The 16,906-nt window shown below is 40.7% G+C and overlaps 1 protein-coding gene across 2 annotated transcripts in view; it reads right to left on the bottom strand.

Moving 5' to 3' along the window:
- The window catches only part of LOC137349152 (kinesin-1 heavy chain), a 140,929-nt gene extending 125,333 nt beyond the window's left edge, over positions 1 to 15,596 (bottom strand). For both annotated transcript variants that reach the window (XM_068014575.1, XM_068014565.1), the window contains exon 1: positions 15,191 to 15,596. In XM_068014575.1, the coding sequence (XP_067870676.1) occupies positions 15,191 to 15,316 (126 nt within the window). In that variant the 5' untranslated portion in view covers positions 15,317 to 15,596. The remainder of the gene's footprint in view (positions 1 to 15,190) is intronic.
- Between the last annotated feature and the right edge of the window lie 1,310 nt (positions 15,597 to 16,906).

Genomic DNA, 16,906 nt, shown 5'->3' on the forward strand with positions numbered 1-16,906 from the left:
CAATACGATTTCCCTAGTGATGATGATTGTTCTAAGTTCCTCCCTTTCTATAACCTCTGCATTATATGGTACTATTGGGATGGTACTAGTGTCCTCCACCGTGAAAACTGAAGCAAAATACTGATTTAGTGTCTCTGCCATTTCTGTGTTCCCTTCTATTAATTCCCCAGTTTCATCCTCCAACAGACCAACATTCACTTTAGCTACTCTCTTCCCTTTTATATACTTATAGAAGCTTTTGCTATCCGTTTTTACATTTTGCGCAAGTTGCAAGTTTTCTTGATCAAAAAGTCATTCATTTTCTGTTGTTTCGGGACCTTGTGTGCAAGCTGGCTGCTTTATTTGCTTATATAACAGTAAAAGCACTTTAATAAGGAATGTTGCTGGTTCTCAAGCACCTTATCATGTTCTGGGCAGGTCACACTGGGTTGGTCTGAGGATGTGATAAGGTGATATATAAATGCTGAGAACTTCTTCAAAGTCCATTGTTTAGCTGTAAAGGCTGAAGAACCCAAATACTAAATTGAAGTTGTGCATTACCATCACTTCAGAGCTTGTCCATCAGGTAGCATCTAGAGATGATGCTGTTGCGAGCAAGTTGAAGATAATATGTCAACAGTGCACATGGCTGCTGCTAATATTAGCCAAGGAATATTAGGGGTCAGATTGGATGCAGGATAAAAAACTCTCTCTTCTGCTGCAGTATATTAACCTCAAGTTAAAGTGCTGCCAATATACCAGTACAACACCATCGTTTTTGCAGCCTTTGGTTCCTCATTTACACTCAAATGCAAATTCAATAGTCAGGTTCAGGATTTAGATTAATCACCTCCTGGTTCACAAAATGGTTCGACTTAATACATACAGCTTCATAAACAAGTTATAAATGTGGCTACCACATGTCCAGGCGGCCCATTTAACTTTCCTCTTCACCCTTACAACTATTGCCTCTGCTCCCACCTCTTGAATTTAAAAAGTAATATATAGGCTGTTTGGCAGGTGGCAGAAAACCTACTGAAAAGGGAGACAGTGGCAGCCGCCTGCCCCACTGCATACATGACAAAGCTTAAGAGCAGACAGCAGACTTACCCCTGATCCAGGAGGTCTTACTTGAATGTGTAGGTGAAGTTAATAGAAATTATATCTAGTTATATCCCATAATGTAATCATTTAAGTGCTAGAACTATTTCTTTGAACAAGGATAAGGAGGATGTAATCTTTATTCTTACAAGTACAGGCCAGTCACCAATTTACAACAACTGGTTATATTTATGATGCCTTTAAAGAGGTCCCAAGAAGCTTCATAGGGGTACCATAAAACAAATTAGGACAAACAGTCACATAAGGTGATATTAGGTCAGATGACCAAAAGCTTGGTCAAAGAGATAGGCTGTCTTCCTCTTAAGCAGTCCCTCGGGACCGAAGATGACTTGTTTTCACTCTGGTTCAGTGAGTTTTAAAATGGCCAACAAGTCCAATGTGCGAACCGCAGACTCTACCACGTGAGGCAGGTGGTGTTTGAAGAGTTGGCTAGGCGAGTCCACTTGGAGGGGGCCGTGCACTTCTGCTGCCTGGATTTAGCTTCCATTGAAACCGCACGAGGTGCTCAGTACCTTCCCGAATGCATCTTCTCCACTTTGAGCAGTCTAGGGACAGCGACTCCCACGAGTTGGTGGGCATGTTGGATTCCTCCAGGGATGCTTTGAGAACGCCTCTAAAGCATTTCCACTGTTCTCCTGGGAGTCTTTTTCCATGGCTTTGGGAGCCTGGTATCAGGCACAAGAGTGACGTAGACCGCCCAGTGAAGCTAGGGAGATTAGCACCTTGATGCTGGGAATGTTGACTTGGGAGAGGAAACTGACATTAAACCACCTATTCTGCCAATGAATGGTTTTGCAGAGACAGCATAGGCTATAATGAGTGTCTTAAAAGGAGGAAAGCAAGGTAGAGACACAGACAGATGTAGGGAAGGAATTCCAGAGCTTAGGGCCCAGGCAGCTGAAGGCATAGCCACCAGTGAATTAAAACGGGGATGCTCAAGAGGCCAGAATTAGATTAGTTTGATGTATTTCAACTGCAAAAAACCCAGTTTTCTCTCTCCGCAATTCATTAAACCAGCTAAATTTTAATTTTAAAGTTGTTCACACAGCCACAATACAAGCTGAAGCATCTAACTCTCATCACTCAGTTTCTTCCTATTACTTAAAGTGGAAAGTTAATGCATGAAATTCTGTTATTCTGTACATATTACAAAGGTTCAGTAAGGTGCACAGGATACAATTCAGTGACAACATACACAGCACTGCGCTTTATTGATAAGACAATTTTTAACTTTTGATATTAAAATATACAAAAGATCAACAAATCACAGAATACCATGCAAACATTGATAAAAGGCTCTGAGCAATCACAATTGAAAATTGCAGCCATGGAGACTAAAGAAAGAATAGTTACAGTCCCCATTACATGATGTCCGTGGAAACAGGAGGACATAAAATGTGTCAGATGTGGTTGTCAAGATCTACTTTTTCTATTCTTGTTCAGTGGAAATTGATGAGTTCCTCTGTGCCACTGGATCTCAAAAAAGCAACTCGAATGTTTGTACATTAGATACTGCAAACAATTTAAATCTGAAAAATAAGCAAAATGGACGATGGGAATTTTAAAAACTTCAGTTGTATACTTCATTCTACATTAGGCATGACACACCTTAAATGAATCAATGTCATGTGCATGGTGCCATCCATTCCCAAATTCCTATAAGTAGGGGGTTTACATGACATAACTAATTAAATATCCACTGGTATTCAGATAGGTCACAAGGATGACTGCTGTGTAAAGCAGAAATGTTATAATAGTGCATTAGGAGGTGCTCTTCTGAAGTCAATACTCAGACATAATTGAGAATGCTTTATTTAGCCCATGCTAGACCTGACCTCAAAATGCTAGTGGGAGCACTGGGTGCCAAAAGTGACACTGTTCCACTTCCCAGCACTGACATCATTGACCTTGATGAACACAAAAATAAATTCGAAGCAATGTACAGACATGCAATGGATCCACGTGTTGGGTGAATCAACCCCCATCCTAAACAAAATATCAAGACTCTCAATCTGCTCTGCAGAAGTCTAGTTACCACCAACTCTGACTTTCATAAAATAATGACAATGGTATTTAGCAAAAATCAAAAATATTTGAAGATTCACATGCAGTTTTAAATAAAACAAAATGAAATCCACATGTTATTTTATAAAAGGTCAAAAGAAGAATTTTGCAGGCAGGAATTAATTTTAAAAAAAATGACATTCTAATTTAAATCCAGTTAGGGACAATTTAAAATCCATTTTAAAAAGTATTTTTTCCCCCTCTGATTTTATTCAGCATTTAACATTGCAGCTGAACAAACTATCTTCATAGCACAACTAGGGACAGTCCAAAATCACAAACAGTCCTGACTTGAACATATATTGCCATTCCTTCACTGCCACAGGGTCAAAACCCTAGAACTTCCTCCCTAACAGCACTGTGGGTGTACCTACACTACATGGACTGCACCAGTTCAAGGCAGTGGCTCACCACCACCTGAAGGACAATTAGTGCTGGCCTTGCCAGCAACACTCAAGAATATTTAAAAAATTATAACAAAATTAAATCCAATTTAGGAGCACTAAAAATTTGCAACCTAAAACATGCTGTGGGGTTTCAGCTAGCATTTATCCTATAATTTCCTTGCAATTTGTACCAAAGTTTCCCCATCAATACCCCAAATACACAAATAATTCAAAAATTGTCTTAGGAACAGTATCTGTCACAAAATACTAAAACTGACTCATCCAAACTGGTTATATATTTACTCTCGCTATTAGTAAATTTGAATTCAATGGCATTGTTGGAAAGTTTATAAATCATTTCAATGCAATACATAGCCAGTGAATCTAATGTTTACAATGCAACATGCAGGTTATTGAGGGGGCAAAGAATTGCATTTTTAAATTCTTACTCATTAGTATTGTGTGCTACTATAAATTCATTCTTTTACTGAATAAAAATTGTAACTTTGCAGCATGCAAGTAGTAAAGTCCTCTCAATGGTCGAGTGTTTCTTTTTATTAAAGTGCACAATGATTAAACAGCTGTCACTGTTTGTCCACCAGCAAGAAAGCCACAGAAATAATCCAATAGTAGCTGTAAAACCGAATAATCCATTTTAACACCATGACCTATCAACTACACAGTGCCAAATAACTGGACAAACACTGATAGCTGCACAATACCTTACATGTAAACTGAAAGATTGTGGTTTGTATTATCTAATTCTCTAAGTAGAATATAGCAGTTCATGATGTTAGTGTGCATGGTATAACTTCTTACAAACTTTGAAGTCAAATTCAGAGAGATACAGCACTGAAACAGGCCCTTTGGCCCACCGAGTCCACGCCAACCATCAACCACCCATTTATACTAATCCTACATTATTCCCATTTCCCTCTCCCATCTCCACCTTCCCTCAAATTCTCCTACCACTTACCTACACTAGGAGCAATTTATAATAGCCAATTTACCTATCAACCCGCAAGTCTTTGGCATGTGGGAGGAAACTGGAGCACCCGGAGGAAACCTATGCAGTCACAGGGAGAACTTGCAAACTCCACACAAGCAATACCCAGAACCGAACCCGGGTCACTGGAGCTGTGAGGCTGCGGTGCTAACCACTGTGCCGCCCCTGAAGTATTAAGAGATGAAGGGATGCAGGTAGATATGGCTGTTAACATATGTCAATGAAAAGCAGCAATTAAAGCAAATAGAATGCCAAAAGTCAAGAAATTTATGTGGGAACTATACAGTACTCCGGTCAGACTACACCTGAGGATTTTGCAGGTGGGAATTCATTGGATTTTGAAATTAAAATGTCATTCTTCCTAAAATAAAACATTTTAAAAACGGGTATGTGTCAGAAACATAAAGGGACAATCAAGCTCCAAGACATGAGGCTGACCCCTAGTGCCAGAGAACAGAGTTACGATCATGCCCACCAAATGTTTTCACAAGGAAAAAACGGCTGCAACTGCAGAATTTGATTCTTAAAACAGATGAAAGGTCACAGACAAGTACACAAGAAAGAGAAGTAGACCAGATGGCCCATCAAGCCTGCTCTGCCATTTAATACGATCATGGCTGACCTTGGGCTTCAATTCCGCTTTCCTGCCCGCTCCCCATATCCGTCGATTCCCTGCGAAACCAAAAATCTATCTACCCCAGCCTTAAATGTATTCAATGATGGAGCATCCACAACCCTCTGGGGTAGAAAATTCCGAAGATTCACAACCCTTCAAGTGTAGTAATTTCGCCTCATCTCAGTCCTGAATGATTGGCCCCTTATCCTGAGACTGTGTCCCCATGTTCTAGATTCCCCAACAGTGGAAACAATCTCTCAGCTTCTACCCTGTTAAGCCCTTTCAGAATCTTGTACGTCTCAATTAGATCACCTCTCATTCTTCTAAACTCCAGAGAATATAGGCCCAATTTACTCAGCCTCTCATCATAGGACAACCCCCTCATCCCAGGGACCAATTTAGTAAATCTTCACTGCACCGCCTCCAGTGCAAGTATATCCTTTCTTAAATGTGAAGACCAAAACTGCACAGTATTCCAGGTACAGTCTCATCAAAGCCCTGCACAATTTTAGTAAGACTTTTTATTCCTGTACTCCAATGCCTTTGCAATAAAGGCCAACAATCCATTTGCCTTCCTAATAGCCTGTTGCACTTGCATGTTAATTTTGTGCATTCCTTGTGACGAGTACCAAGTCTCTCTGATCAACACTTACCAGTTTCACACCTTTTAAAAATATTCTGCTTTGCTATTTATGACCAAAGTGAACAACTTCACACTTCCCTACATTATACTCCATTTGCCATCACATTACTCCATTTGCAATCTTGTTGCCCACTCACATGACTTGTCTATATCTCTTTGCAGCCTCTCTATGTCCTTCCTGTAGCTTACCTTGCCACCAAGCTTTGTATCATCAGCAAGCTTAGATACATTACTCTTTATTACTGACTTGGATGAAGAGACATAGTGAAAATAGCTGAGACCCTAGCACTGATCCTTGCAGCACTCCATTATTCACTGCCTGCCAACTTGAAAATGCTCCATTTATACCCACTACCTGCTTCCTGTCTGTTAACCAATCCTCTATCCACACTAATATTACCCCTAACACCATGAGCCCTCATCTTGTCAATTAATCTTTTATATGGTGCCTTATCAAATGCCTTTTGAAAATCCAGGTATACTACATCTACTGGTTCCCCTTTATCTACCCTACTAGTTACATCCTCAAAAAACTATAATAAATTTGTCAAACAGGATCTCCCTTTTGTAAAACCATGCGGACTTGCTCTAATCATACTATGCTTTTCCAAGTGCAATGTTAAAACTTCTAATAATAGTTTCCAGCATCTTCCCAATCACTGATGTCAGGTTAAAATAAAAAGATCACACACCTGAAACGTTAACTCTACTTCTCCCTCCACAGATGCTGTCTGACCTGCTGAGTATTTCCAGCATTTTATTTTATTTATTTAGAGATACAGCACTGAAACAGGCCCTTCGGCCCGAGTCTGTGCCAGCCATCAACCACCCATTTTGTTTTTATTTTATGACTGATGTTAGGCTAACTGGCCTGTAGTTCCCCGTTTTCTCTCTACCTCGTTTCTTGAAAAGCAGTGTAACATTTGCCAACTTCCAATCTGATGGGACCATTCCAGAATCAAAGGAATTCTGGAAAATCATTGCTAGTGCATCCACTATCTCTGCAGCTATCTCTTAGAACCCCATGATGAAGGCCATCTGGTCCTGGGGACTTGTCAGATTTTAGTCCCTCAAGTTTCTCCAATACTTCTTCCTTGGCGGATATCAATATCCTTAATTCTAGTATGGAACTTGCGACTTCTACTGTGAAGACAGACAAAATATTTGTTCAATGTCTCTGCCATTTCCTCATTCCCCATGATGATTTCTCCTGTCTCTGCCTCTAAAGGGACCAACATGTACTTTCATGGAAGGTTATCCAGGGTAGGTGGAAATGTAGAGTAATCAGTTCAGCCATGAATATATTGAATGGTGGAGCAGGCTCGAGTGGCCTACTCCTGCTCCTAATTCGTATGTGCGTATGTTCCTTTTAATGTACTTATAAAAGCTCTTACAATTCGTTTTTATATTGCTGGCTAGTTTACTCGCATATTTGATTTTTTTCCCTTTTTATTAACTTTTTGGTGGCCCTTTGCTGGTTTCCAAAACATTCCCAATCCTCAGACTTGCTACTATTTTTTGCAACATTGCAAGCCTCTTCTTTTAGTCTAATACTCTCCTTAACTTCCTGAGTGAGCCATGGATGGGTCTTTATTGATGAGTTTGCGTTTATGAACGGAATGTACTTTTGTTGAACACTTTGAATTATTACTTTAAATTTTTCCCATGCCTTCCAGTCTTTTTACCCAATTAACCTTAGCCAGTTCTCCCCTCATACCTTCGTAATTGGCTTTAAGTTTAAGATTGTGATTGAAATGTGTCACTTTCAAACTTAACATGAAATTCAATGGCATTATGATCACTATTTCCCAGTGGATCTTTTACTATGACATTGCTTATTAACCCTGCTTCATTACACAATACGAGATCTAAGATAGCTTTATCCCTAGTCGGTTCTACAACGTATTGCTCCAAGAAACTGTCACGAAAACATTCTACAAACTCATCTTCTGGACCAGTGTTGCCAATTTGATTGTCCCAGTCTATATGCAGATTGAAGTCCCCCACAATTAATACATTCCCTTTTCTACATGCTCCAATAATTTCCCATTTAATGTTCTGTCCAATAACATAACTATCGTTAGGGGGCCTGTAAACTACTCCCACCAGTGTTTTCTGCCTCCTGCTATTCCTAACCTCCACCCAAACTGATTCTACTACAGACCTGAAGTGTTAATTCTGCTTCTCTCTCCATAGATATTGTCTGACCTGCTGAGTATTTCCAGCACTTTGTTTTTACTTTGAAGTAAAACTGTACAGTAGGTTGAGAGGGGGCAGATTCAAATCTGCAAAAAGGAAAACAGTTCTTTTGCACACGCAGAATGAAGAACACTTGGAAATGACTAAGTTGGGAGATATGGGGAACTGCAACCTTTTCAATTCAATAAGCTAAGATGGATCTTCAGCTGTATTCATCTTGTGAATTACTGTACCTACAGGATTATAGGAATAGAAAACAGCTGTATCTAAATTCAAAAGCTACGAGGCCCAAGGTTTTATTTCATGAGAACCTGTCAAAATAATAAGATTTTAAAACAGATTGGCCATCTATGCCTAAACTGCAAAAAATTCTAATTGTTTCATATGGAAGCATTCACAATAGTGGAAAGAACAATTTTTGAAGCTTCAAAAACTTAGGACAGCATGCCTTGCATTCAGGTGGAATTGGTGCAAATACTTTCTGCTCAGTTTTAAGGTTCTTTATTAACTCCTATTTTGCACATCAAATAGCAGTTTAAGAAACATGCCAGCTGCACTTTTCAATTTTGAACAATTTCTTCACAGTAGTGGTATTCATATTAATATAGCTTTAGCATTAACTTCCCAAAAGCACTTTATATGGAATTGAATTACTATAAAGTACAGTGACCGCTGCACACATCAATATCCCACAATGACCAGTTTTTGGTGATGTTGCCTAAAGAAGGAATTTGGTAAGGACACTACACAAACTCGCTTTCCTTCAAATAGCATCACAATATCTTTAAACATCCACTGAACTGGCTGAGAGGACCATGATTCAATGTTTCATCTGAAGAATAGCACTTCCAACTCCCACAGAACTGCTCTGGAGTCTCAAATCCTGATGTGGGGTCAAACCAACAGCCTGCTGACCACAGGCAACAATCCTACCAGTTACACCAACCTGAATCTATTTTTTTTTTTAAACTTCCAAAATTGAAAGCAGGATGTGGTTTCCCACCACAGAACACATGAAATAAGGTGAAAAAAGCCTTCACAGTGGCCTTGCCCAGTCTGCCTCGTGCAGTTATGCCAAACCAAACCTAGGTTTAAAAAAAAAAGTTAACCAGGCCATTGCTCAACCTCAGCATCCAAACAAAATATGGCCGTAAAAAAATCAAAACCACAGCTTATCCACATATCTAGTGTGAAGCGGGAAAGTGGAGTCGAGGTTACAATCAGATCAGCCATGATCTTATTCAAGGGCGGAGCAGACTCGAGGGGTTGAGTGGCCTACTCCTGCTCCTAATTCATATGTTTGGATAAACCTATCTCACCAAAGAATTAGTGGGAGCACAATTAGCATTGGTGACCCAAGCTGGGAAAAAGATGGGGGATTAAAATCTACCAGAATTCTATCCCCTATTTGCTATCTAATGACCCCTGCTAGAATGTGCATGTGTTGTGGGCAGAGGCAGTCAGCAGCAGACAAGAATAGGACCCTGCTCAACTGTAACAGCCTTTCAAAGTTGAATAGCATGATGACAATTATTGCTTAGGCCAAAGTATGAATAGACAATTGAAGACTACTAGCAGCCATAGAGCTGTAACCTGCATAAGTCACCACTTTCAAGATAGGAAAAGAGGAAAGAGAAAAACATTAAAATATGCATACTTGGCCTAAGCTATGAATTAATTTTCAAAAAGCAGATTCAATTCAGAGGTTAAAATGAACAGCAGTGAGCACACTTTTAAACAAACCATAAAAGTTATTATGTTGCCAGAAAGTCTCAATTCAATGTTCTGAAGCAAAGCTTCTATACAGATACACAGGGATTCTTGTAAACATTTCACTTGGTATTTTCCATATTGAAAGTGATGCTTCAAGTTGTACACACTTAACTGACATCATAGGACAAGCTTAAAGGATTATAATTGGCAAACATTAGCAGTATTGTTCCCACTTCTGATGCCCACAAGAAAAATGCAAGCCACTACTCTTTACACAGATAAAGTCAAACAACAATCTGGAAAAAACTATTGATGGTGGGTGATCGCCACAAGTAGAGAAACATTTTACGTGACTTCTATTTGCTGTCAAAAAAGTTTAAGGGATCGACCATCATATTATAGCAGTTCCTACACTGATTTCACACCCCCCCCCCCCCCCCCCCACTCCGCCCCAATGCTTCTAACCTGAAAGAAACCATACTTGATCACAGATTTAATGACAAGGTCAAGTCAGTTAAATTTTATGGTATGAGTCTAGGTTTTTGGGGGGGGGGGGGAAAAATGCACATTTTCAGGGAACTGTATTATACAATTCCATCCATCTTTCCACGATCAGTGGCTTTATTACATTAGCCAAAGGGAATGGGTAACAGTGTTGTTAGTATACAGTCACTGCACCTCAAAATCAGCTTAGATTACTGGGATAAACATTTACTCTCTTCATAGATACAAGGATTATAAATGAGACAATTCAAAAGTTTGAGCATAGTTCTTCCACAAATTACACCTCAGGTAATTATAGACCGGTGAGCCTGACGTCAGTGGTAGGGAAGCTGCTGGAGAAGATACTGAGGGATAGGATCTATTCCCATTTGGAAGAAAATGGGCTTATCAGTGACAGGCAACATGGTTTTGTGCAGGGAAGGTCATATCTTACCAACTTAATAGAATTCTTTGAGGAAGTGACAAAGTTGATTGATGAGGGAAGGGCTGTAGATGTCATATACATGGACTTCAGTAAGGCGTTCGATAAGGTTCCCCATGGTAGGCTGATGGAGAAAGTGAAGGCGCATGGGGTCCAAGGTGTACTAGCTAGATGGATAAAGAACTGGCTGGGCAACAGGAGACAGAGAGTAGCAGTGGAAGGGAGTTTCTCAAAATGGAGACGCGTAACCTGTGGTGTTCCACAGGGATCCGTGCTGGGACCACTGTTGTTTGTGATATACATAAATAATTTGGAGGAAAGTATAGGTGGTCTGATTAGCAAGTTTGCAGACAACACTAAGATTGGTGGAGTAGCAGATAGTGAAGGGGACTGTCAGAGAATACAGCAGAATATAGATAGATTGGAGAGTTGGGCAGAGAAATGGCAGATGGAGTTCAATCAGGGCAAATGCGAGGTGATGCATTTTGGAAGATCCAATTCAAGAGTGAACTATACAGTAAATGGAAAAGTACTGGGGAAAATTGATGTACAGAGAAATTTGGGTGTTCAGGTCCATTGTTCCCTGAAGGTGGCAACGCAGGTCAATAGAGTGGTCAAGAAGGCATACGGCATGCTTTCCTTCATCGGACGGGGTATTGAGTACAAGAGTTGGCAGGTCATGTTACAGTTGTATAGGACTTTGGTTCGGCCACATTTGGAATACTGCGTGCAGTTCTGGTCGTCACATTACCAAAAGGATGTGGATGCTTTGGAGAGGGTGCAGAGGAGGTTCACCAGGATGTTGCCTGGTATGGAGGGCGCTAGCTATGAAGAGAGGTTGAGTAGATTAGGATTATTTTCATTAGAAAGACGGAGGTTGAGGGGGGACCTGATTGAGGTGTACAAAATCATGAGAGATATAGACAGGTTGGATAGCAAGAAGCTTTTTCCCCAGAGTGGGGGATTCAATTACTAGGGGACACGAGTTCAAAGTGAAAGGGGAAAAGTTTAGGGGGGGGATATGCATGGAAAGTTCTTTACGCAGAGGGTGGTGGGTGCCTGGAACGCGTTGCCAGCGGAGGAGGTAGACGCGGGCACGATAGCGTCTTTTAAGATGTATCTAGACAGATACATGAATGGGCACGAAGTAAAGAGATACAGACCCTTAGAAAATAGGCGACAGGTTTAGATAGAGGATCTGGATCGGCGTAGGCTTGGACGGCCGAACGGCCTGTTCCTGTGCTGTAATTTTCTTTGTGTTTTTTTTTTTATGTACGTTGCCTCTGTTTTTCAACAGTTACATAGAAAATATAGAAATATAGAAACAATAGAAAACATATTCCCATATATCTTTCAGAACACATTTCAGGCTACTGAACATTGACTGCAACTTGTCATGCTACATATTTTATACTTTACATTTATCGTAACAAGCCCAATTAGGAAAAATACTCTGCTTTCTTAAGCTCTTGGGAGATGGAATATACAATCTTTTCTCATCTTTCTGTGGCTGCTCAGTTTGGGTGTCCATATCCTGCTACCTTGTTAGTTTTGACTAGTTAAGATTGCATTTTCTATTATGGCTACTTAGTTTTTCTATATCATTAGACTGCTTAATTGACATATCATGTATAAAAAATCTGCCTGGTGTCAAGAAAAGGTGATTATATATTGCATTTAAGTTAACCGGAAATGAAAGTACAAGTTTTACTTGGCTGGCTTTAGCTATTAGGTTGTACTTTCCTTTCCTTGAATGCATATTTGTTCGCTATTTTCCAATATCATTGTCCTCCCTTGCAGCTTTTTCAATTACATAAGTCAACATAGATGCACTGTACTATTTATTTATTGAAGTCATTCCGATTTCCATTTCATTAGGACAGATATTGTGCAAAGACTTTTAACTCTCCAAACCATGCATTTATATAAAGCATGCATTTTCTTAAGACTGAAAGAAGGATTTTTTTGAGAATTAAAGAAAGCACTAAATTGATTCCACATCACACAAGCTTTCTATTTGGTTTGTGGTTTGCAAAATAGTTAATAATTCCAAAACTAGGTCAACAAGGGCTTCCAACTTCTAAATCTCATACAACACATTGAGCAGTTTTACAGTTCTTTTATATAAATTGAAATAGCTTCACAAAATTGCAAACGTTCAAGAAAATTAATTAATTCCCACTAAAACTTTGCAGATTTCAAACAAGAAATTTACCTATTGCAGTTTATCTACTTAACAGGTGGCACCTCCAAAATCATAGCCCTCTGCATGTCTAAATAAGAACACAAGAAATAGAAGCAGGAGTAGGTCAACCAGCACCTCCATCCTGCTCTGCCATTTAATATCATGGCTGATTTGATTGTGGCCTTAACTCCACTTTCCTGCCTGCCCACCCTTCCAGTGTCCCCCAATAACTCAAAAAATCTGTCCTACTCAGCCTTGAATATATTCAATGACCCAGCCTCCACTGCTCTCTAGGGTAGAGAATTCCAAAGATCAACGACCCTCAGAGAAGAAATTCCTCATCGCTGTCTTAAAAAGGTGACCCCTTATTTTGAAACTGTGTCCCCTAGTTCTAGATTCCCCCACGAGAGGAAACATCCTCTCAGCATCTATCCTGTCAAGCCCCCTCAGATTCTTATGTTTCAGTAAGGTCACCTCTCGTTCTTCTAAACTCCAATCAGTATAGGCCCAACCTCCTCAACCTTCCTACATAAGAAAACCTCTTCATTTCAGGAATCAGCCTAGTGAACCTTCTCTTAACTGCTTCTAATGCAAGGAGGGATATACTTAAGTAAGGAGACCAAAACTGTACACAGTACTCTAGGTGCATTCTCCCAATACCCTGTATAGTTGTAGCAAGACTTCCCTACTTTTATACTCCATCCCCCTTGGAATAAATGCAAATATTCCATTTGCCTTCCTAATTACTTGCTGTACCTGCATGCTAACTTTTTGTGATTCACATACGAGGACACCCAGATCCCTCTAATTGCAGTATTCTGCAGTCTCTCGCCATATAAATAATATTCTGCTTTTCTATTCTTCCTGCCAAAGTGGACAAGCTCACGTTATACTCCATCTGCCAAATGTTTCCCCCACTTTTACAGACACTTTTGTGTTCTCAATTTGCTTTCCTACCTATCTTTGTATCGCTAGCAAATCTGGTTACAATATACTCAGTCCCTTCATCCATGTCATTAATATTGATTATAAACAGTTGAGGCCCCACCACCGATCCCGACAGCACTCCACTAGTTACAGTTTGCCAACCTGAAAATGCCCATTTATCTCGACTCACTGTTTCTTGTCAGTTTGCCAATCCTCGATCCATGCTAATATATTACCAACACCATGAGCTCTTGTGTAGTGACCTTTTGTGGTACCTTATCGAATGCATTTTGGAAATCTAAATATGCTACATCTACTGGATCCCCTTTATCCACGCCGCTTATTACATCCTCAAAGAACTAATAAATTTGTCAAAGTATAATTCCAGTCAGAATATATCCGAAATTTTGACTTTCCTATTTGAAGATAGCTGCTTAATCCTGCCATTTGAGGGAATTGAAAGAAACTTTACAAAAGGATGGTGTTCAAGCTAGAAATTTCCCATATGATAATCCTGAATCAGCATACTTAAACTTTGAACTACCTAGCCAAAGATAAAGCACAAAAAAAACTCAGTCTTTATGAACACTTACAAGTTGCTAGCCATTAAATTAACTACAAATCAAAACTTCAAAGTGCTTCATAACTAATATTTATTAGTACACCACTTCCTAAAATACTGAACAACTTCTATCATGACCAGTAACAGCTTTCAGGGTGGAGAAATGATCAGTCTGGATCATTATTAAACCTGAACTCGTTCCAGCTTGTATCTTCAACATATACAATTTGATTAGATTTCAAGTTGAGATTTTCCTATTCAAAATAGCTACCAGTTTGACTTCAAATTCTGAACAATGCACAAAGGAGGAGTGCTTGCCTCTTTAAAAAAATATAGCCTACGTTCATTATGGCAAGATATGTATTAAATTATAATTATTACTCCCACTCTTACTCCCAAAAAAAGTATTCAGAAAAGATCGTCCCAAATGTGAATTTACGGTCCATCCCATTCGCCTCAAGCCCTAAGAATTACTCAAGGCAAAATTTACAGCGTTTGTCAATTTAAAATATCCACACCCTACGTTGTGCCCTCTCTGACTCCAAAATAAGACGTGGCAAATTCCAATAATCTAGAGTGAAAAATTATAATCTCGACAGTAAAAATAAAATATTAGAGTAATACAAAAGACCTGGGAGAAGTTTTTAAACAACAGGCGCACTTCGGGCGACACCTTGACAGATGAATGCACTATATTTTACAGACCAAACCCCTTTCAATTTTCTGCTGCATCCGATTTTAGAGACAGATTCGCTCACAGGTCAAACTTGAGCAGTCTACATTAACAGACAACATACTGAAAATAACCTACTTTAGAAACACACGAAGAATGACAACGCAGGAACCATAAAAACAACACTCACCCCGACCGACACGGTTTCACCTCCTTGAAATTTGCAGATATATTTATCTCCGCGTTGAACCTCCGAATCATTGAGTGGCCTGAAACGGCACAGCACTTTTATGCTGCACTCTGCCGGATCCGCCATTGTCTTTTTTTATTGTATTAGGGGGGGAATTTTCTTTTAAATTACTAATTCAACTCCCCCCCAACAGCTTCGTTATCGGTGGGTGATCTTTCTTTGCCAACTGTGGAAAAACAGTTTCCGTTCGTGATGACGAGTTTCTGTATCTTTTTTCAGCTCTCTCCCTTCTCTCCTCTCACTTCACTTCCGATCCAACATGGCCACCATTAAACCGGCGAACTCCCATCTCACAACCGCAGCCTCGCTTTCACTCAGGGCGCGGGGGGCGGAGCCCGGGGATGATGTCACATCTGCAGATAATATCCGCGCGGCTGCTGAACGCTTGGGTTCCGCTATCTGCGCATGCGTACCCGTGCTCTGCCGCCTAACCGCCTCTACTCTGTGTCGAATACGCACGCGCAAGAAGTCTCATCCGCCCCGTAGCGCGAACTGGGTTGGAGTTGCAATTGAAGGACAAGGCGTTTAGAGGAGCGGGAAGAACCCAGGGGTATCTTTCATATTTTGATTTTATGAGTTTTATGAAGAGAATTTGTTTCTAAAAGAAATAGAGACCGATTGAAGGGAGGTGGGTACATGTGTGAGGAGGAGACTCGACACACCCCGCGTTCTTTAATTTCCAATCATTCCCAGAGGGGATTGTGGGTAAAAACCGCCCACGGCTGAGGGAGGAAAATGGATATCATCTGCAAGCCAATTATCGCGGCATTCGGCGCGATTATATCGCTGACAGCAGACAGCTTAATCACATGACTAATTACATAATTGTAAGGCTACACTTGAATAACATTGTGCTGCTCTAAAAGAGTTTGGTTGGTGTACAAAATCCAATCCTGCCAGACTGTCTAAGATAAGCAATCACCTTGAAAAGTAGTCTTCTTTGGCCTCCTTGTCTCGAGAGACAATGGGTAAGCGCCTGGAGGCGGTCAGTGGTTTGTGAGGCAGCGTTTGGAGTGGCTATAAAGGCTGTTACACAGTTGGCTTTCCCCTTGCGCTTCTGTCTTTTTTCCTGCCAACTGCTAAGTCTCTTCGACTCGCCACACTTTAGCCCCGCCTTTATGGCTGTCCGCCAGCTCTGACGATCACTGGCAACTGACTCCCACGACTTGTGATCAATGTCACAGGACTTCATGTCGCGTTTGCAGACATCTTTAAAGCGGAGACATGGACGGCCGGTGGGTCTGATACCAGTGACGAGCTCGCTGTACAATGTGTCCTTGGGGATCCTGCCATCTTCCATATGGCTCACATGACCAAGCCATCTCAAGCGCCGCTGGCTCAGTAGGGTGTATATGCTGGGGATGTTGGTCGCCTCGAGGACTTCTGTGTTGGAGATACGGTCCTGCCACCAGATGCCAAGGATTCTCCAGAGGCAGCGAGGATGGAATGAATTGAGACGTCGCTCTTGGCTGACATACGTTGTCCAGGCCTCGCTGCCGTAGAGCCAGGTACCGAGGACACAGGTTTGATACACGCAGACTTTTGTGTGTTCTGTGTCAGTGCGCCATTTTCCCACACTCTCTTGGCCAGTCTGGACATAGCAGTGGAAGCCTTTCCCATGCGCTTGTTGATTTCTGCATCGAGAGACAGGTTACT

Source organism: Heterodontus francisci, chromosome 2 (genome assembly GCF_036365525.1).
Source record: "Heterodontus francisci isolate sHetFra1 chromosome 2, sHetFra1.hap1, whole genome shotgun sequence".
Classification (NCBI taxonomy): domain Eukaryota; kingdom Metazoa; phylum Chordata; class Chondrichthyes; order Heterodontiformes; family Heterodontidae; genus Heterodontus; species Heterodontus francisci.